General features: G+C 34.2%; 1 protein-coding gene across 1 annotated transcript; it reads left to right on the top strand.

Moving 5' to 3' along the window:
- The first annotated feature begins 11,343 nt into the window (after nt 1-11,343).
- LOC142983874 (facilitated trehalose transporter Tret1-like) lies at nt 11,344-17,763 on the top strand. The gene is made up of 3 exons (XM_076131046.1): nt 11,344-11,565; nt 12,692-12,830; nt 13,108-17,763. The coding sequence occupies exons 1-3, from the start codon at nt 11,539-11,541 to the stop codon at nt 14,301-14,303; spliced, it is 1,362 nt and encodes a 453-aa protein (XP_075987161.1). The 5' UTR covers nt 11,344-11,538; the 3' UTR covers nt 14,304-17,763.
- The last annotated feature ends 6,004 nt before the right edge of the window (nt 17,764-23,767 follow it).

Here is a 23,767-nt window from a genome sequence, read left to right as displayed (position 1 = left end):
ACTATAATACATTTTACGTACAAAATATTTCCTCGTTTGATCACACTTCAGTAAATACATTTAAATATATCACAATTAATTTATTATATTGATGAGGTACCTGTACATTAATAATTTATTTATATTACTGAATACAGATAAAATGAGATTTAACATATGCATGCCTTACATACTATGGTTGTACCATCGATTAGCCCAACACAGCTCACATTAAATTACTTAGGCTTAGTCATAATAAAAGATTCTGGACTAGTTTCAATATTTACTAAGCTATCAAATTATTGTGTATTATAGAAAGAAATTACATATAATTTTATAATTATTAACATTCTTGAACTTTCACATTTCTACTTTCATAAAAGTTATGTAAAATCATAAGCTTAGTGATGGTCCCAAAATTGTTCCTTGTGGTAATTTCAAAACAATTTCACTCGTGACCGTTCTCAATATTCTTCAAATCTTTTTGGCGAATTCTTCCTTCTGTCCTAATATTAGCCATATCTCTTCTAACCTGTGACCGTCTTCCAAAATATGTTTTCCATACATTACGATTGAGACATAAGAGATATAAATTACAAGTTAAGTCCTGCAAATGCGCGAGTGTCCAGAATAACATTTGTAACAAGTTACTAGGATTCGTTTTTTTAGGTGGATATAATTGTTGCAGTGGTAACATCATCATCAACACACCACACAATAAAAACATTATTGTCGGTACTCGCAAGGAATGCAATCGGTCCTTTGTTCTCACCGCAGGATTTACACCAGATGGTTTCAATAACGAATACACAACAATGATATAAATAACAAAATTGATGAACAAAGGCGAAAAATACACAGATAAATAAATGGCTACTGATATTCGGTGATCGGAACAAACGAACGGCATGCCTATAGCAAGCCAGAGAGTGAGAAGTAACGGCAGAAACCACGCAAGTAACATACTCTTAAGATATTTTCTTGTAAACTCACGGTTGAACACTTGAACCAGGTCTAGGTAAAACACACAACACAGCACTAATAACCAATAGTTCATCGTCAATTTAAAGTATAAAAAACACACATTGTATGTAATTTTGATATTGACGGAGTGAAAGCATTTCTTGTTGATGTTCCTTAGTAAAGTGCAGACTACTCCGTTGAAGATGATGTTTAGAAGCACGAAGTTTCTCAGGCATCGGAATCTTCTTATCTTCATCCAAGATACAATACCGATACTGAGAGTTATTACGGATAGTATAAAGAGTACTATATCGAAATAATTGGAGCGCTGTAAATGAAGACAAGGCTCGGGAACGAGACTGTTTTTTGTATCGTTCATTTCAACTGTATTGACACGTCTGCTTACTCCGCGCTCTCAAATATACTGGACGTTTTATTGTAAATTAAATTATTATCCAGTTCATTGTGTTTGGTACAGGGTAAACTGCGTAAACCGTATTTATTAATAAATCAAATGACGCTGAAATATTTCAATTAGAGGCCTATCTGACAGAGATATAAAATCAATATTGTTTTTGTGTCTACTTAAAAATAATTGTTATCATTTTAACATAATATTCACGATTATTTCTAGTTGTCATTGAAGTCGGTTCAGCCGTTCTAAAAAATATTCCTGGCAAATTACGAAAAATAACAAATAGTGAAAAAAAGAAAAATATTTTTTGTTTTTGTATCTCAGTATCGTGTAAATAAATACGCCGTAGCTACGCCACTGCGTCAAGCGAACAAAACCGCTGCTGTTTACATTTTAGTCTTAATATAGTCTGGAAAGTAACCAGTCATTACCACAAACTCCCTTGTTCTTTACAATATGAGTAAGAATTTAAAAATTCCCAAGATTGAGCCATGGACGTCATATAGGTTACTCGGCCTCTGTGACGCAGTCAACAATCTACACTAATACTAATGTTATAAAGCTGAAGAGTTTGTTTGAACGCGCTAATCTCAGGAACTACTAGTCCGATTTGTAAAATTCTTTCAGTGTTAGATAGTCCATTTATCGAGGAAGGTTAAAGGCTATATTTCATCACGCTACGACCAATAGGAGCGGAGTAGCAACGAAAAATGTTACAAAAACCCATTCTCTCTGTGACGCAAGCGAAGTTGCGCGGGTCAGCTAGTTGTAGTATATGCGACTGCCGCGCAAGAGATGTCGTATTCGAATTCTGGCACGGGCCAAAAAGTATTTTCTAAGATTTTCTGAGTTTGGACGTTAAGGTCACCAGAATATAAGGTATACCAGTAATTATTTATCCACAGGAAATAGACTATTGCGATTGCAATAAGCTATCTTCAGACACCTAGCCTAGTTCATAGATGATGGTTGTCGCTACATTGCAATAGGTATTGTTCACGATTGGTTTTTAATTCCTCCGATAATAACTGTTTACTGCGGAATAGCTTTCTTGGCAACGTTGAAAGATTTCTTACCGTTAGAAGATAATTTCAATGAGAGCCATAGTTGTCGTTATTAAAGCGTTTTTTTTTATCTGAGCGTCTCCCTGTTTTGAATGGCAAATTGTAGGTCAGGCGGATAGGCGAAGTCTCGGCGCACCCTGGCTTCGCCCGGTATATAAAGTAATTTTACAGAAAAACCTTTATAATTTCTTCATTTGACAGTCCAGACCAGTAGTCAGAAGCTTGAAAGTCTGACAACCAGATTTACCGAAGGATATCGTGTAATAAAACCAGGGATCTGGGTTGTTGGGGTCCGATAGACAGTCGCTCCATGTAAAATTCTGGTACCTACTCAGCTGTATCCGGTGAGAACGAAAGGCGATTTCAACATAGTTGGAAGAAAGACTAGCCTTATAGGGCGCAGGGTATGCGTAGCGCATTTCCCCACGAAAAAAAGAAAAAATAATGCTGATGAGTCTTTACTGGACCGATGATGAAAAAATCTACCATATTTTAAAATCAATATTACAAATTTTAACTTATAAATATAAAGAAATTACACACAAAAGCTTTACACCGTGTTTCTGTCAAAAAAGTTGGTAACATCATTAGTGAAAATCTTAATTGACTTAATTAGAATTATATTTTTTCCTGGCGGCTCCGCTATCTCGTCTGGCAACATTCTTAAGTTGCAATTAAAAATTGTCGCTTCTTTATTTAATTTTTTTATTAGTACTGAGTTTTCATTTAAGTTTCGAGTGTGGTGAAATGTTGGCAAGTATTTTTTTTTATATTCTAGTGGTTTGTTCTCAGGATTATAACTGTGCTCCCGTAAGTTGAAGCACGATGTTAGGTACCTAATACGTATTATTCTTACGTATGTGAAGAAATGTAATCTACTTACATTATGGTCATCATCACAAAATTTCCTTAAGCATAGTTTTTTTTCACTTTCCGGGTTGTAAATGAGCTGTAGTGTGTATGTAGTGTTAGATAATAAGTGATGCCTATGTATGTAACCAATATATAATCTTGTGTAATCTTAAATAAAGGGAGTATTATTCTGGCAGTCGAGACTATCATTTCTCTCCCTAAATACCTTCAACCTTACATGGCGACCCTGCCAGCGGGCATCGCGCCGCGTGATCGTGTAACCGGGCACCACCATTCCGTATAAGGAAAGTGAATTTTAAACAATTGGACGAAGTGAATCAAAGTGAAGATGAGTTGTTATTATTATGTTGATTTGGTTGCGTTAGCTACGTTAACTGTGATAAGTCAAATTCTGTTTGTTAAGTGCGTTTTTTTTAGGTTTATTAAAAATGGGCAACGCGAAAACTAAAGAGACCCTGGTAGTCCAAAACGCGGCAGGAGGGGCTAAAGCTGGGTACTCACACGGTATTACTCGATAGTATTACTCGAATTCAAGTAAAAATCAATGTGTGGACCGCAAAACTCACAGCTCGAAGGCTCGCATCGAGCCGGCTCGATGGAATTAAATAAAACTAATTTCCTTCGCACTTACTCGAAGCGAGCCGTCGAGCTTGACTAAAGCGTGTGTACGTAACCGCGAGTGGCGCGATTCGAGCGTCAGTCCGCCATTGATGATCGTCGTGAAAACACGTGTAGAATAAAAAAATGGATTTACGAGTTTATTCCAAAGGTGTTATAGAAGAATTTATTAACTTATATAACGGGACACAGCTCTTTTAGCAAGTTCACGTGGCTGTAATCAGAGCGGCGATCTAACCAATCCTTAACCCAGTACCTCCTTATGTGTTTTTTCTTCTTCCTTTCATTTTCTTTTATTCTTTTATAATTAAGAACTGCGAGACTTGCTAAATACAGCCACCGTTTCCTTTGTAGCACAGACATCCTTTGGCTCGAACGGACCGGTGAATACTGAACGGTGCGCCTCACTCGATAGATAAATGCTGAATGTGTGGACGAAAGCCCATGCCATGGGTTTTACTCGACAGTTTAGCTCGATCGAGTAAAACCCTGTGTGAGTACGGAGCTTTACACTGCACACTTGGAGGAAGTGAAATTTCATATTTCCACCATCACGATACTAATGATTATAGTGGTGCTGGTTCTGGGACTCGGCGTGCTGTATTTCTTGCTGCGAGTATATCGACGTTGTCACGTACGCTGGATAAATCAGGAGATCTACAGGAATGCAATATCTAGAGCGTCTGGATCGAGGCCATCTGGACGATCCCCTGAGGATAGACGGCAAAAAGGGGGCCTGGTGTGAAAACAAGGAGAGCAGCTACAGTTTATATGTGTGAAGCGAAGTGCTAAAATATCGGTAAAAAAAAAAAAAAAAAAAAAAAAAAATAAAAAAAAAAAAAGTGTGTATGTGAATTCGGTAAATTATAATCGGAAGTGGTGTATTCGGTAAAATATAATCGGGCGTAACATATTAACTGTTCGGCTGTAGGAATGAATCTTGCATTAAGACGTCGGGCATCGTAAAATGGACTTTGAACTTTATTTGTTAAGAGCATAATCCTTATAATAATCGTCGTAGTAAATAACAATATTATGTTACATTGTATTCGTAGTTCTTATAAGTTACGTGTTTGGATAATAATTAAGGATGGTAAGTAATGGCAGATGCCTTGGAACTTTTATATGAGGAATTGAAATGTATTAGAACATATTTGATTAAAATTGGTCCTAAACGTAGGCAAGGAAAAATATTGCAGACAAAGTTGTATGAGTCACAACAAATTTAAATTTTTTTGTTATGATAAATATACTGCTATAATAAAAAAGATATCTGACGATATAAGCAAGGCTAAAATAGAACAAAACGAAAGCGTATTGATAAATAAATTTTGTATCGATTTTGAATCACTTTATAAGCAAATTTTAGACTTATGCACTGTGTCAAAGACGAGAAATAACAGTGAGGATACAAAAATGGAGTCGTTTAATTTGAAAGTAGCTCTTAGTTTATTGCCTATGGTTAAAAGTGATGATGAATGTTCCTATAAGCAATTAATCGACAATATCGAATATTATAGCTCGTTGTTAAATAGTGATGAATGTAAAAAGAATTTAATTAAGTTTGTGGTAAAGAGCAGGTTGTCTCAGCATGCTAAGTTGCAATTGAAAGGGGAGTATACAACGGTTGAGGAGTTAATTACAGATATGCGTAGTGTTTTATTACCTCAAAAGTCCCCGATTGCGATTCAAAATAAGATACAGCAATTAAAGCAAAACGAGCTATCGATTGAGGATTATGGTAAACAGCTTTCGGAACTTTTCGTGGACCTTACGGTATCACAAGCCAAAGGAGACCAAGAGGCATATATAGTAATTAAGCCATTAAATGAAAAGTTGGTAGTCAAAAGATTTTCCGATGGCTTGCGAAACCGGCGTCTTTCAACTATCATTGCAGCTAGGAACTACGGGTCGATGAAGGACGCGATACAAGGTGCGAAAGATGAGGAGACATCCACAACTTCAAGTTCTGGTGAAATTTTAGGTATGTATTCTCCGAGAGGGAGACAGCAGAATTATCGTAGTTTTCGGAATAATTATCATAATAAGACATATTATAAAAGAGGTCGTGAAAATGATTTCAGTGGCCGCAGCGGATATTACAACTATCGTGGAGGTGCGCAGGCGCAGCAGCAGAGTAGGGGCTTCGCACAGCGTGGTCGAGGCGCTTCGCGTGCTAGAGGTAAGTCATACTATAGAAATCGGAGTAACCAAGGGATACGCCAAAATGAATATAATAACCGTTCGGTTCGAGTTTTAACGGAAACAAATAATGATGAAACAATAAATCAGTTTTTTCGTGAATAGTAAGGTTATTTTAGCGACAGATACAAATTATTATATTAAGTTAACTTCAAACAACAAGCCATATTCATGGTTAATTGATACCGGCGCGACAATTTCGGCGTTGAAATATAAGTATGTTTTAGAGCAAAACATTCCAGTCCAAAAGGAGGACACAATTATAAATGGAATTGGTGGCAAAGTCCATGCAATAGGATATGTTTATTTAACGTTGAAATCGGGTGATCATCACCTTAAATGTAACAAGTTTTATGTTTTCAATTCGCTGCCATGTAGGGCGAATGGCATCATCGGACAAGACTTTATCAATAAACATAGATCTATATTAGACTTTAGTAATGATACTTTTACATTATTGATTCATGATAATTTTAAATTAGTTTTGCCTTTACTTAGATATGATAATTCAATTGAAATTTCACCGAGATGTGAATCCGTACATTATTATCAGACAGATTTTACTGATGAGTGTGTTGTGCATTGTGAACAAGTTAGCGAGGGTATATTTTTAGCTAGTTGTATAGTAAAGCCAGTAAACGGTCTAATACCGATCAAGATATTAAATACAACGGATAAGTCGTGTACATTAGCTAGCATTAATCCATGCATAGAAAAGTTAAGTAACTATAATGTTTGTAGTTTTGATAAGTCAGTAAATAATGCGAGTCGAGTTAAACAATTATTTTCAGTTCGAAATTTGAAACATCTTAACAAGGAGGAACAAACCTCCATTGCGAATTTGTGCGCGAAGTATTCGGATATTTTTTATTTGCCTGGGGACAAATTGTCTACCACTTCTATTTATAAACATACCATTAGTTTAAAACCACATGTTACTCCTGTTTTCACTAAACCGTATCGTTTACCACATTCACAGAAGGGGGAAATTAAGAAACAAATAGATAAAATGTTAAGTGAAGGGATCATAGAACCATGTCGTAGTGAATGGTCTAGTCCCGTGTTACTAGTTCCAAAAAAGACTGATGAAACAGGCCAGAAAAAGTGGAGACTTGTTATTGACTATCGTAAATTAAACAATTGCATTGAAGATGACAAGTTTCCGCTTCCTAATATTTCTGAAGTACTCGATTCCTTATCCGACTCAATTTATTTTTCACATTTAGATATGTATCAAGGTTATTACAACATTAATCTTGAACAAAATAGCAGAAAGTACACTGCATTTTGTTCCGGACAATTCCAGATGACTCGTATGCCAATGGGGTTAAAGACGAGTCCAGGATCTTTTTCTAGAATGATGACTATGGCTATGACTGGGTTAACTTACGAGAAATGTCTAATATATTTGGATGATTTAGTAGTTTTCGGCAGGAATTTAAATATACATAATAAAAACCTTCAAGATATCTTTGAGCGTTTGCGAAAAGTCAATTTGAAACTAAATCCCCAGAAATGTAATTTTTTAAAGAAAGAATTGCTTTATTTAGGCCATGTAGTATCTGGTGAGGGGGTATTACCGGACCCAGATAAAATAAAAATTGTACAAAATTATCCATGTCCGACAAATGTAGATGAAACAAGAAGATTTGTGGCATTTGTTAATTTTTATAGAAAATTTATTCCGAATTTCGCAGAGTTAGCTTATCCACTTAATAAATTATGTCGGAAAAATGCTTCTTTTATATGGGATCAAAAGTGTCAGTCCTCGTTTGAAACACTGAAGAAAAAAATTTTTATCTCCACCAGTTTTACAATATCCGAATTTTTCTGAACAAAACGAGTTTATTGTTCAGACGGATGCTTCTAATTATGCAATAGGCGCAATTTTGTCAAATAAAAATGGGAGACCAGTATCTTTCGCTAGTAGGACGCTTAATAAATTTGAAATAAATTATCCAACGATTGATAAAGAATTGCTAGCAATAGTCTGGGCAATTAAACACTTTCGGCCATATCTGTATGGGAAACACTTTAAAATTTTAACGGATCATAGACCTTTAATTTCGTTATTTAACATGAAGGATCCATCAAGTAGGTTATTTAAATTTAGGTTATTATTAGAAGAGTATGATTTTACCATAGAACATGTTAAGGGTACGGAAAATGCGGCTGCAGACGCATTATCTCGAATTTCCATAACATCTAATGACTTAAAACAAATGCATGAATTGTGTGTCTCGGTTATGACCAGAGCTCAGAAAAGGAACTTGACGGACAATACTACAGCTTGGTCTGATCAACCAAATGCTGTTAACACTGATAGTAGTAGTTCTTCGACTTTAAACAAAACTGTGGAGTTACGTTTTATTGATGCTTGCAAGCTAGATATATTAAGGAAAAATGGTGTTATAAGTAAAGAGGGTAAAACTTTTATATACGTTCCTAATGAAAAGACTCTCTATATTAAGTATGTATCGTCTCCATCGCAAATATCGCGAGCCGAATTTGTGAGAGAGTTACAGGATTTTTGTATGAGCTTAAACATTACAGAGGTATATTTAATAAAAAGTAATAATAATCATATTTTTATTGACAAGTTATTAAATGAGATAGATAACATGAAGGAGTGGTCCGGACCACACTTACAAATTGTTAAGGATGTGCAGCGAATAGAGAATAAAGACGATAAAAGAGTGATCTTAAACGATTTTCATCTCTTACCCACGAGTGGCCACGCGGGTATGAGACGAATGTTTAACAATATAAAGAAATATTACTATTGGACAGGACTAGAAAATGATATCAGAGAATTTATAAAGAAGTGCGACAAATGTCAGAAACAAAAATATTCGTCGCATAATATTAAACAGCCAATGGAAATAACAACAACAGCACATAGTGCCTTTGAAAAAATATATATTGACTTAGTAGGGCCTCTAGAGCGAGATAGATATAATTATAGTTATATACTCACGTCACAGTGTGAGCTCACTAAATACATTGAAGCATATCCCTTAGTTACGAAGAGAACGGAAGAAGTAGCGAAAGCGTTAGTTTCTAATTTTATATTAAGATATGGAGTACCGAAGGTGATAGCGACGGATCGCGGTACGGAGTTCCTGTCATCATTATTCAAGGAGATATGTATTCTATTGAATATTAAACAGTTAAATTCAACAGCCTATCACCACCAAAGCATAGGTGCTTTGGAAAACACACATAAACATTTAAATTCGTTTCTCCGCATTCAAACAGATAACCATCCAGACACATGGAGCACTTGGCTTCCATTTTGGTCATTCTGTTACAATACTTCAGTTCATTCAGCAACTAAATTTTCCCCGTACGAGTTGGTTTTCGGTAAAAAGTGCTCTTTGCCAAGTAATTTGACTAGTGGAATTATTGATCCTCTCTATAATGTTGATTATTATCCCTTTGAGTTAAAATTTAGATTACAAAAATCACAAAAGATGCTCGAGACAACCTACTCAAAACTAAATTAGAACAAAAACAACGATATGATAGAGATATAAATCCTGTTACGTACCATCCTGATGACTTAGTTTTAGTTAAAAATAATATGTGTAGTAAATTAGACAGTGTTTATACGGGACCATATAGAGTTATATCTGATGAGTCGCCAAATGTTAAAATAATAAAAAATGGTAAGGTAGATATAATTCATAAAAACAGAACAAAATTATATCATCCTAATGAGAAAAATAAATAACGAAAAATTAATTAATATTGATAGTATTGGGTTTTGATTTTCATTTTAAAATAAAACAAAATTGTAATTTTATTTTATTTTTACCTCGCCGTGGGAGGTGTAGTGTGTATGTAGTGTTAGATAATAAGTGATGTCTATGTATGTAACCAATATATAATCTTGTGTAATCTTAAATAAAGGGAGTATTATTCTGGCAGTCGAGACTATCATTTCTCTCCCTAAATACCTTCAACCTTACAGAGCCTCAGATAACCTATCTGCCGGATAATTAGGGTAACAATTTAACCGCCAAAATTTAATCTCATAGTTATTCATAAATAGAGGACTCTGATTATCATAAACAGATTTTTTATATAAATAATCATCATCAGAATCATCACATCACAAATCAGCACATTAACAAAAAAATACGTATCTTCCGTGACCATACAATTTTATCAATATTCTAAAACTAGTTCTAAAAGTATTCACCCAAACGACCACAGGTCGCGTCACAAACAGATTACTCGGTTTCAGTCCGTGGAAACGTGTAAAAACGAACGAGACGGCATCGACACCCGAATAATTTCCAATTAAAAAGTTTACCACTGAACACAGGTAGGCTTTTGTTTGTCACACTGTCAAACGCGTCGGGAAACTTCGGCTGACATCGGCCATGTTCGCCAGTTTTTGCACCGGGTGTTAGGGAACATTTTCATCGAGAATAGGGCGGTTTTCTAATAAAAAAAAAAAAAAAAAAACTATCGACTTTCCACGAACGGATAACTATTGACATATTTTATATGAAAATATTAACTTAAAAGGGCGCCTAAGTGGATTTTATATATTATTTCTAAGGCTAAGATATGTTAAAAAAAGGGTTTATACCTAAAGAGTCACTTACAGCAATACAGTCATATACAAGTGGTGTTTGCTTTTTTTATTTTAAACATACATTTCAGTTAGTGTTCATTGCAAATAAACTCGCCAAACTTTGACATTTAATGGCGAGATAGGTGTGGTAGGTTAAAGTCAGTCCCGTTTGCTGTCAATCAAATGAACAATCGTTAACCATGTCAAAGGTTAAAATGGGAAAGCTCAGGCTGTAAGTTTTGCAATACAGCGTTTTTTTTCTCGTGTTCGAGTAAAACTATCGCACAATACCGCATTTGAGTACATTACAATAATATCGTAGTAATCATAATTCTAATTGCGTTTACGTATAACTACGGTACACTTTTTTTTTGTGGGGAGAAATCCCTTCGGATACCCATCTTTCTTGGGGGAAAAAAGACTGGATTATGTGGTGTAACCACTAAAAAACCACCCCGAGAAAACCAGCAATTTGATGCGTGATTGAAGAGGAACACTGGGACCTAAAAATGACACCAGTGCCCCTTCATTTGCACTACGGTACCCTAAGGTACGGTACGGTAACTACGGTACCCTAGACTTTACGAATAGTAATAAAATAATTAATGAGTTATCGACGAAAATAAGTCAGTTTTCATTGATACGTAGCTAAACTCAATCGTGTGCAAACTAACAACAACATTCTATAGCGTAATAAAAATTGGAAATTATTATTTGGTAATTAATTAATATAATGTGAAAAACCAAAATGAGGAATAGAAAAATAGTAGAAGAGTAAATTGCAGTTTGGATATAATTTGTGATCGGTTTTTTTATTGTGCAGTGCTGCATTGTAGAAAATGGCAGATCTGTATTTTTGGAGACAGGTAAGTCTTATTTGCTCTGTATTTTTTAATGGCTTATGTTTACAACTGTGGAGGGAAAACTTGGCGTGTCTATGTGTAAAGACCCCAACTCACTTGTCGTGATTGACAGACTCAAGGCCTTGAACCTTGAACCTCCTCATTCGGGATGAAACCGCTGCCCAGCAGTGGGAGAACAATGGGTGGACATTAATTATAATTATTTATAATTAAAGAATTCAGGCTGCTTATTAGAATACCTACCTATTTGATTCGTCAATCTTCATTCCATCCCATACCATCTGAGCATCTCTTTCTCAATCCTTAAAAAATAAAATCAATAATATTCATATATTTCTTTAGCATAAAAATATTAGATATGCTACATGTTCAAATTTTATTTTAATAGTATTATATACTTACCTTATTATTTTTTATAAAATATATTTAAATTTTATCGAAACTCAAGCCCTCGTGTCATTGAGTGTCAAACACTACATCATCTTAACATGAGATTTAAATTTGAGTACAATCCCAGTCATTTTTATTGTCTCTTATTTTGTTGAAACAATTATATTGTAGCACTTATCGTGAAGTAAATAAAGTTTAATAGATCACGATTTACTAACTTACACGTAATAAGGACGCTAATGACGCATTGCATTCGTTTTTATGATTTCATTCAATACTACGACGCAGATTTTACAAAACTTTGTTCTTTAATGGAATCAAAGCCACAATTACAGTGTGAAAACCTCTTTAACCAAATGTGCTATACTTTAATCTAAAGACGGTCATACTTGCGACCTGAAGTGCGATTCTGTACTGTCGGTACCATCGAGTATCGAGAGTTTGACAATGTACTGCAAAAATAGTACCTACAACACCGGCTAGGGGCTGTTAACATTTCAGAAAATGGATAGTTAGCTCTTTTCTCTTACTCACCTTACTCATCCACCAGAGTCCCACGACTTAGTAGATAGATTATGATCCCAAAGATCGCGGCTGGCTGACGTCATATACAAAATTAAGAATTTGTCGCCTCACGGGCCCGTAGACTTATGACTTGGCTTGGCTTTTAAGTTGTCGAACTAAAGAAACAGTCACAAAATAATTATAAAAGACTCCTAATTACTATTAATATTTCCAGTTCTTCATCTTATCAACGGGTTTGTTCAACGCCGTGTGTGTGGGATTCTTGCTGTCGTTCCCTTCTGTGTTGAACCCAGCCCTCCTAGCGCCTGATACTACTGACATCAGAGCTACGCCAAACCAGGCATCATGGTTAGGTAAATACATGAAATATTTCAGTTATACAGATATACTTATAAGTAACATTAAAACTACTGAGTAACATTAAAAATGCGAAAGTAGTTCTGGCTATCACTTTTTCATGCCTATAGGTACCACCGAAATTACTTTAAATGAAATTTGTGCAGATATAGGTTGAGACCAAGAAATGACAAAAGATTATCTTTATCCCAAAAATCCCGCGGGAATAGCAACTTGTATAGTAGAGTCGCGTGCAAGAGCTAGTCTACTAAAACATTTAATTTCTTTTTACAGCCGCCGTCAACGGATTTACAGGCATGATCGGATTTCTAGTCCTGTCCCCTATCATGCAGATATACGGCCGAAAAGTAGTGCACATCTGCACCAACATACCTTTAATCGTTGGCTGGGTGATCTTCTCATTAGCAAACAGCATGGAGGCTCTTTTCGCCGCAAGGATCTGTCAAGGTTTCGCTATGGGCAGCATTTACATCAACAGCATGATCATCAGCGAATACTCTGATGCAAAAAGGAGAGGCTACTTTGTAATTATAAAGAAGGTAGCTCTAGCTTTTGGGATTCTAATGTGTCATTCTTCATCATTATTCTGGGGTTGGAGACAAATTGCCGCTTTTGCTGCTATGCTGCCTACAATTGCTCTGGTCATGACTTACTTCTGGCCTGAAAGCCCCCACTATTTAGCCTTGAAAGGTCGCTTCGAAGAAAGTGAGAAATCATTTGTATGGCTACACGGCGGGTCGAATATGAAAGAACTGCATCTCTTACTTTCTTCACAAATTAATCGAAGCTCAACTGAGGCATGGTACAAGCCACTTTTTCGAAAACATTTCTTGAAGCCATGTCTTATAGTCGCAATATTAACTTTACTAATGAACTTGTGTGGCAAATTTTATATAACTGTGTATGTTATTCAGATAATGGTGGAATTATTAGGTGATAAGTCTCTAGCTATATATTCTTCAATGGGCGTTGATTTAGTAACAATCGGTGCTTTAACAACTTCAGTCTTTTTCATTCGTCGTTTCAAAAGACGGACCATTTTATTTTCGTTCGGTATTACTATAGTTGTATTAATGTTGATCATTTGTTTGGTAATTATGTTGAAAGTTTCTGATATATTGGGGCCAGCGTTGATTTTGTTGCATAATTTGTTGGTGAATGTTGGGCTGATTCCTGTCTGCTTTGCTATAGTTTCTGAAGTATTTCCCTTAGAGCAAAAAGGTTGTGGTTCGTGTGTCACTGGTATAGCATTTACTTCACTTTACACTGTATCTGTTAAGTTCACTCCTGTTTTATTAGATAATACTGGTGTTGAAGGCATGTATGGGGTGTACGGAGTATGTATAGCTGTATGTTTGATAGTTTTGTATTTCATAGTGCCCGAAACTAAGGATAGGACGTTGCAAGATATTGAAAATGAGTTTAAAGGTATCAAATACGATTCAGATATCAAAGATGAGAAAATATAGTTTAAAAATACTGGACTTTACATATTTTTATAACACGCTTTGTTTTCAAAACGGCTAAAGAAAGCCATAGAAGAGATGGTAGGAAGATTGTCACGATCTCTTCTTGTTATATGTTGTTGAACTATTAGAAAGTGAAATTAAAGTAGCAAGAAATCCGGTGAAAAAAGCAAAAGGCTTAAGCATGAAAGTAAGATAAATATATTTTGTAAATATTGTTTTCTACTTTGTAAATTTTAGATAAAAAAGAAGTAATTTTCTTCCAAATCAGCCATAACACTTCTCACACTTCTCCACAGTAATTAATGTAGTAATGTATAACATCTATATACTTGTATGTATTATCATAAATGAATTTGTAAAATAGGTCTAGTAGAGTAATATTAGTGTACAAACAGGAAACAGGGTGTTACTTAAATCATAGGAAATAATTACATCCCATTGCTGAAAGAACCTGTTTTTTTTATTGCTAAAGGATATTTTGATGGAATATATTAGGTGTATACGAAACCCTTGTTTTTTGTAGTCCGCTACACCTCTACTAATACCTTTAGGTATTAGGTACATGCGTGAATGAAGAATTTTTGAAACACAATTTTGTGTCACGTTAAAAATATCTAACACACAAAACAGAATATCTAGAATTTTGATAAAGAAAACTCTTTACTTTATAGTTTTTAGGCATGTTAAATGAAATGAAAAAATATTGCAGCAATTAGGCATATAAAATTCTTAAATACCTAAGGATTATATGTAATCAGATGTATGTTACAAAATTTGCTAAAAAAATCTGTTACACTTTATTCGTTTATAATAATTTACGTCGATATATTTTACCTAATTTTACGGATTTCGGCCGTCCAGAAAAAAATCAAAAAATGTACAGGTTTGGCTTATGCACTTGCAATATATTAATAATCCATATTCTTCATTTAGGTCAGATATTACCACTTCAAGCGTCAAAATGTAGGCTTTTGTTTCAACGTGACGGAAATAGATTGAACTGTGAAATTGTGGTTAATAACAGCCCGAGCTAATCGTGATACGGCATATCACCTGGTAAATTTCAATAGCCTGTACCTTCAATTATCTACCAGTTTATTGCTCAAGTTTGTTATACATATCATTTTTAATACATGTTTCTACCTCTCATTCTGCGAGAAAACCCGGGTTCATCGGAAAGTCTTTAAAAAATGCGTGTGTTTTAATCACAGCTACATTTATTCAAATAGTGTAATAAGCATAGTAGCTAGGGAATATATAACTATTTAGACTGCTACTCAGAATTTTTTAATATAAAATATTTACTTAGAAATCCAACTTAGGATTTTCCGATGAATCCATTTGAGATGGATACCTTAAAGTCAAAACCTTCTGTCTGTCTTTATACGTCATAAATACCTTATTCATCAAACTAGGCAGGTTTTAGGTGCCCTAAGATAGATCTAATATCACCGTTAGGTCTTTAAGGTCAACTGACCGTCGGACCTCAACACGGTTCAACAACACTCTTAAGAATGCCTCAATTAAATAGTTTAGTTCTAACTACTTTCATACTAAGACCTTAATTTGAAATACAAGAATTCTGAAAATTCCTTCTATTAGTTAAATAATTTTGAAGTTTCAGTGCTTCTTGCATTAGTTTCAGTTGATGGGATTTGAACGTACAATTAATAGTGCAGTGCTCTTAATAATGTTTTATTTTATTATTATTGCCAGTTTTAAATAAGCATCGTTTAACTAATTGTATGGGTAGAATATTTGGAAGTACCGATTCTTTGTAATGACTGCTTTTGAGTTTTATGATCATAAAGATTTGCGGCTTTGTAATCCTTTATTTTACGAAAGAGACAAATCTCTACTTATTTATGTAACTTTAGTAACTAGGTACCAAATCTTAAACTTGTCAGCTCCATATGTCTGTGTATTAAAAAATGCATTTGAGTCTAATGTCAATACAATCAAAAATAATTGGCCATCTTCATTTTCCTACAGATTTTTTCATCGACAAAATTAATTATACACTACAAACACGAGATTCACAGGACATGTGAGTAATTTAAGTAAAAAATAAATAAAACAAATAATCCAAATCGGGAATCGAACTATCACCCTCGTCTTCGACAGTGGCGTTTCGTCTAAATTGTTGAACTCATTGAAAAAGCCCTATTTGAGATTCAAGTATCCATCTAGTGAATTCTAGTGTTACTGTTACATGAGGCTTTATGAAGTAAGACATTGGATACAACACAAACAACCCAAGTTAAGGGTGATAACACCTTCTAGACGTTATATTTAGCCACGTTACGTTCTCATAAAGGTTGCGGCCTGATATGGATATACCTTTGTTATTGTTTTGTCAAATGTTTATGACCAAAACAAGAATATACAGTAGTAAGTAATTGTGTATTAGTTTGTTGCTTAGTATTGTAACAATAAAATAATGGTAATCTATTGTGCAATTAAATTCAAACTTTTAATGTTTTCTTTACTAAACTATTTCTAAACTATTATTTCAAAATAACGGTGACCTGATCAATCATCAAGATCGGATGTATTTATTTACGCTAAGCAAAGTTTAATAATCTGTATTTTTCTTTTGCTTTCGCATTTTGGTCTGCCGAGCCTATCTGATCTTAAAACATGTCTTTATTCTAACACGCAGCCTTAAAGACAGTTGTCACATTTCATACACGTACTCTGCATTATAGAATGTTTATTACAATAATCTATAAAAGTACATAATTATAGATAGAAAGAAAATCTCAAGATTTCCACTTATCACGATAAAAGAAGCGCCTAGTGTTAAACTAAGAGCAAACTGTTTTTACTCGTATATCCACACAACGCTATCCCGTCGCCACATTACCGGGGACGGGTGATTTATTTGTCTTCAGGCTTATAACTCATTGTCCAATATTTCTTTTTGTTAAAAGAATATTAGCGAAGGCGACGTAATGTAATATCTAGCTGCTTTTTATTTATTACTTCGCGTGTGGATTTTCTGTTTATATGTGTTTAACTGAATGCTACACATTTTTCTCTCTTTGTGCGAAATAATTTGAATGAATTTTATGAAGCGCCTGATGAAAATTTTGTAGCAAAGTATGTTTACCGCAGGATTTTCTCTTTAGGTTTTTTAGTTTAGCTATTCAAACAAATGGAAAGTAAATTATAATTTTATATGAAACATTAATTTTAAGCCAAATGTTTTAAGAAGATTTTTGCAAATATCCTCTTTATCTACTGTATAGATACCTAAATCAATCCACACATACTGAACTGTAAAATATCATACCTAACCCTTCTTTTTGCTTCACTGAAGTCTCGTAAATACAGGTCTTTCATTCCTTTCTAAGTTTTTCATGCTGTAATACCCACTTTTTAAATGTAAAAACTGAATAAAATACGCTAATTTATTACCAAACAGTACATCTTTAATTACCCCACGACACAATAACTTCGTTACCTTCTACCCACTGCTGTCGAATCAAAATCGCTAACAAACTCCCCGTATTAGGGGAGACGGGGAATACACACATACCTACATATTTCTACCGAAGTGAGATTCAATTTGGTCGCCCGACGGCTAATTAAATAAAATGTGTCGTGTAGCGAACGTTGCATTTTTCTATAGCCTTAATTTTGTATACGGTGTGTGAATTTTAATTGAGTCACTTTTTAGCAATTTAGCTGGGTATTTTCGTCGTATGGTGTTGAATCTGCCGCCTGCATTAAAAATAATACTGGTTTAAAGCACTTTAAGGTTTGAATAAAAATATTATTCATCCAGAAATTGCTTAACCGACTTGAGAAAGACATATGGCTACTTTAATCCTTGATTTTTATAACTAACACTGGATTGTTAAAACCATAATATCCCGGTGCTTTTTATTTCGTCCCGGTGAATAATCTGGAAGTTACGATGCTCTTATTATGATGGTAAGTATATCTAGCATTTATAGTACCTATGCCAACGTTAGCTCTAAGGTATCTAGTACAAGTAGGTATAGCATTGTTTATAAACCTGTGCTCCACAGACCTTGGAGATCTATGGGTGTTTATGGGAGACGCAGGCTTACTTAGGACGTCTAAGTATTTTGATACTATCGACATTTAGTTTTGAATTTCGAAGTAGTAAACAAATGCTAGCAACTAACAAAATAGCTCTGTTTTGGTTATTCAAGTCCTTCAAATTGTGCGCGATATCCGCAGACTTTTAAAAGATAAGTACCTATCGCTGTAGTTTGTATAATATCTAGAAATAATATTAGCCTTGCCTTTTCTTAAACTTCGTCTCAGAATATATGACTCTAATTTCCATAGAAATGAGAGCGTATTTTATTATAATCTTATACCAGATTCAAAATGGATTCAAGGGCAGGCGTAGTAACTGTAATTTGCACCCAACGTGATAGCGATTAGTTCAGCACGAAACGCACAGCGTGAGGCCAAAAACAGATTAGGAGGAAATAAATCCAAAGTTATATTGAAAGAACATTTTGCGACATTTCACTTACATTGATAGATTTCTAGTGGGTTTTTTTGACAAAATTTTGGTATAAAAAGAAGCCTTTTCCAGTGTTTTCTATTTTGATGGGCACGTCACATGCATATTTAGGTTTCTCATGGATTTTAGGATAAAAACTTTATGCTTATGATTTATGTGTTCTGTCGATTTTTTTTGGTGAAAGTGTTTTTAGATTCGTTTTAGCAGTTTCAGAGATTGCCTCGAATAAACAAATGAGGTTTACGCAAAACTTATCGTTAATTCAATTCAATACGGGGAGTTTGCCGGTAAAATTGTGGCTATTACCTCCTTTGAAAGCTTCAATTAAAAAAAAAATATTTTGGCGAAAATAGCATTTGAGCCAGACTCCTCTATATTTTAAATTGCAGAAGACCACACACGAAAAACGTAGCCGTAACCGAGCAATGAACCAAAGAGGTGTGAGATAAAAACAAAAACCCGGTCTGGTTGAACCCGAAAAAACCCGACGTCGCGAAACTTTAGTCTACTAAATATAAATGTATTCAAAACGCTCTGTCGGGTAGCGAACGAGTTGGTAAAAAATTCAGAAAGCCAGACCGCCTGCCGCATTTCAATTAGACGTGTTATAAACTTCCACGGCTCGCTAAATACGTTTGTTGTTGTCGAGTTTCGTATTACTTTGATTTTTATGAACGTTTCAAATTAGAAGGTGTACCTATACTTTTATGTAAATACATAATTCTCTTTATTTGACATACAATGATTACTTTCACTACTATTGACCAGGCATGGAAACGTAAATCAAATCTACGTCGAAGAATCTTAAAACTCTTACCTGCTCTAAAGAACGTCAAACAATATTCAAAATATTGGAGTTCTAGCTCAACTGCGGCTTGCCAGAAACAAAATATCTACATAATAATATAGACTTAAAGAAGGGACTTGAATCTCGACTTGTAGTGACAGCTGATAAATTCAAAAGTCAATGACTATAATTATTATAAGTCATCAATCTTACAGGCATATTTTTTTTAGTTTTATATTATTGAAGTTCTAAACTTAATTCTTTCTGTTTACTCTATTATAAACTAGATTTTTTTTTGCGTTTCCATATGACAGAAATCTAGAATGATACCTTTAATTTAAAACCTACGTCAAAATATCAGAATATAGGACTATAATGTCAAGTTGATAAAATGTTGACGTTAATTTCCCTTCAGGACATTTTCTAATTTATATCAAACATTCACAAGTAATTTCGTCAAGTGCGAATCTTATTTTAACGAGGGTTCCATGGGCTTGAGCAAAAATTGTACTGGATTCTACGATGGCGAACTAAGTATTTAATTTTAAAATAGCTTAATTAAATGTGCATATTGGTAATAGGCTCTATTGCCACTCATTTAATTTTGTTTTATAGAATTTTCAATATCCGAATAAATCAAATTAACATAACTCGTTTCAATAAAATTACCAAATTACTCTATCATTTAATTTTTATGCATCCTATATCTTGTCAAATATAAAATTTTACATAAAAACAGAGCAAAAGAGTTTTTAACACGACTGCGAACTCCAAACAAATCGCGACATTTCCGAATAAAAAAAAACATGGCGATAATATCGTTTTGGACATCACAGGATATTTCATTTCCTTCAACACAAATATGTACCTTCGCTTGTATCTATACCTTTCGTAGTTTGGCCGGATATCAAACAATTATTTTTATCGCCAGTATGTATGTAAATATTGTAAAATATTCGTCAATATCCAATCAAAACGGCTTCCTTGAATCCTTACTTCCGACTTTTTTCCGAATACATTTAATTTTACACAATGTTTTTCCAATTGTATTGATATTTTACAGGAACAATGATTTATTTTATGATGTGCTGATATTTCCCGTTTTATATTTTAACAAAGGAGAAACACGTGTGTTTGTTTTATTTCATCTGTATTTTATTTTGAAACGTGAAAGAAATATTTCATCAAAGTATTTATCTTAAAGTCCACGGATATTGCTACCTACTAAAAATGTGCATTTATTATCCCTTTGGGAGGGTTTGATAGGATTCTCTATATTTTATGTCACTACCTATAAGCTTAAAATTCAAGTGACCATCACTTGAATTTTAAGTTAAAATGATGATATGTTTTAATTAACTACGTAGGTACTTGAGAATGTCCTTATTTCTAGAAGATATGCTTACTAAAATACTTTCCTGATAAAATAGGTAGGTGCATAACTCTTGAATAAATGTTTAAAAATACCGCCGAGTCAGCTAATGGGCACATTGAAAGTAATCTCTTGTTTTATCCACCGACCCTTCCGAAAAATTCATCATTTTACCATGTCGAGCGAGAATTTACGACGAAAACCTACATTTATAAACGTGATAAATAATCAAGATTTTCACTTGAAAGATTTTTTAGAAAAAGATTATAAATCCGTTAAGATTTGTCGTGACTCGTTGATGTTTTGGTCGCATTTTTCAGAACCGTTTTCAAGATTTTATTTACTTTCACCTGTAGCGGTGCTTTGCTTGTTGGTTGTTTAATCTCTAACTCAGGTTCCTTAACATATTAAACTACACGTTTGGCGCAGAGGTTTAAGCGGTAGCACAACAACCATAGCGCCGCGTGTGGTGGGTTCGAATCCCACCCGTGGCAAATCTTTGTGTGATGACCACGAGTATTTGTTCTGAGCCTGGTTGTCAATTTATCTATACAAGTATATAAGTATGATTATCAGTTATTTGGTTCCAAACTAAGCACAGTGCAAGCTCTGCTTAGTTTGGAATCAATGACCATGTGTGAGTTGTCCAATAATATTTATTTATTTCTTTACATTAGTAACAAAACCGAGTAAGTACCTACTAGGAAAATATTGAACAATTACGTTAATACCTTACTGAAAATACATAATGATCATACACATATTATTATGTACCCGACTAATAGGTATAGTGATTTTTCGTAAATCCTTCAGGGTTGGCGAAATATTACTAAAATAATGATATGTTTTTGCTATTAACGAGCTAAAATACCAAAACTTGTATACGATAACTATCCAAGAAATAAGCAAAAAATATTCCTATGTAAGAATATTTTAGTTCCAAGTAATCCTTGGCGAATGTTTAACAAAGTGACTTGGCAGATGATTCGTGTATCTTCAGAATACGACGGAATAACTCTGTAACAAGTTTAAGCTTACGTCATTACGAGTTGCCAGACGTTTTTGTATAAAGTTATAGTAGGTACTTACTTTACTTACTGTATTTCTTTTATTGATAGATATATGTTGATTGTTTATTACTTTACCATTAGGAAGATCTTTTAATTGACAATTGATTGAAAAGAGTGGGCTCGTGGGCTTCTTGCTAGCTCTTCTCATAAGGCTCTAACCCCTTTCCGAGCTTGTAATAGATTCAGTATTTGTAACGACTATCATTAGTGTCAACATTTGAGCTAAATGAATAAACAATTTGATTTTGTCGGATCGATGCTAGAATTAATACAAATGTAATTTAGAAATTACGCGCGATAAAGTTAGTTGTAGCTTTCTGTCTTGGATTAGCGAATTTATAAGAGTTATGGAAATCGGAACCTTAAAATTTGGAGATCTAATCAAAAAGCACCACCTTGTACGAACACAGGTTAATCTGTTACCAGTTACTGAAGCTGCATTACTATCGCTAATCAACATTTTTTTTTCAGTCTCATAGTTCGTATATTTTTTAGTTTTTATCCGGTTAAAGAAATAACGTTTTCGTCGATCACCTCTATCCAAACAGCTCTAGAAAATACCTATCCGATACAGCCTTGAATCTCCTAACAATAGCCCTACACAATTTTAGTTGCCAATAACACGAGATTCCCCTGGGCTTAACACTTCGCAACTGGTTCCGAAGTCCATTTCAGTTTTAATGCTATTTTCCAATTGCAATACTAGTCAGCCATAACTTTAGATATTGCTTTTTAGAAGTTCGTAAAGTTGTTTCAACTATTTTTTTAGTTATACGGCAGTTTAGAAAAGGTATTTCTTGTTTCGTAAATGTGATAACGTGAGGTGAGACTATGAATTTTTGCTTTTGGTGTGCTTTTGTTTTAAAAATTGGTATTTCAGTGTGAATGTGTTTGAGACCTATTGTGACTATAAATTGATAAGTAATGTAGAAACCGTCTGGCGTCTATGCGCCAAGATATTAAAATTTGATGACGAAAATTTATGGATAGGTATTGATAGGGCATATTGTTACATTTATTATAAATTCTGGCTATCCATGTTGGATGTAGCAGAGTAATGCAATAAAATGTTTTCTCTAAACATACATGCATAAATATTTTACCCAATTTAGATAGGAGAGTATATAATTAAATAGATATAAAATTAGTATAATGGCTTGTCTTGGCCAATATTCATTTCATTCATACACAGTATTGCTTTACATAAATTGTGTCACGTGCTATGTATGGTATGTTCATATTTGACCAGACAGTTTATACAGATATTATGTGAAAGTACTGTGTCATAGTAGCAACCAAAGTCTGCTCATCAGCTAAACCTCGGATCAAGATGGGTTAAATAATTCACAATGTTATATTAATCTCTGCCCAATCATCAGCTTAGCCATTCTTCATACTATGTTGAAGTCGACTATAAGTCTCACTGAACGTAGCTGAATACCAGTATTTTAAATTGAGAGGATGCCTGTTTGAACTCCACAACCCAGATCCCTGGGCTATAACAACCAATTACCTCTTGGTAAGACTGGTTGTCAGACATTCTAGTTTCTGATTACTGTTAATGACTGCCATTGAGCTTTGACAATGACAGCAAGAAACCACAATTCAACATGCCTTTGGAACCACTTCAGCAAGTAAAGCTTAAGCTGTGGAAACAATCAGTATGGCTGTTGTGTGTCACAAGCTTCTCATGTTAATCTCTGCACAATATGTTGAAAAAGTCAATAT

This window comes from Anticarsia gemmatalis, chromosome 25 (assembly GCF_050436995.1).
Source record: "Anticarsia gemmatalis isolate Benzon Research Colony breed Stoneville strain chromosome 25, ilAntGemm2 primary, whole genome shotgun sequence".
Taxonomy (NCBI): Eukaryota; Metazoa; Arthropoda; class Insecta; order Lepidoptera; family Erebidae; genus Anticarsia; species Anticarsia gemmatalis.
Note: the sequence above shows the minus strand (reverse complement) of the source record. Positions and strands in the feature narration are given on the sequence as shown.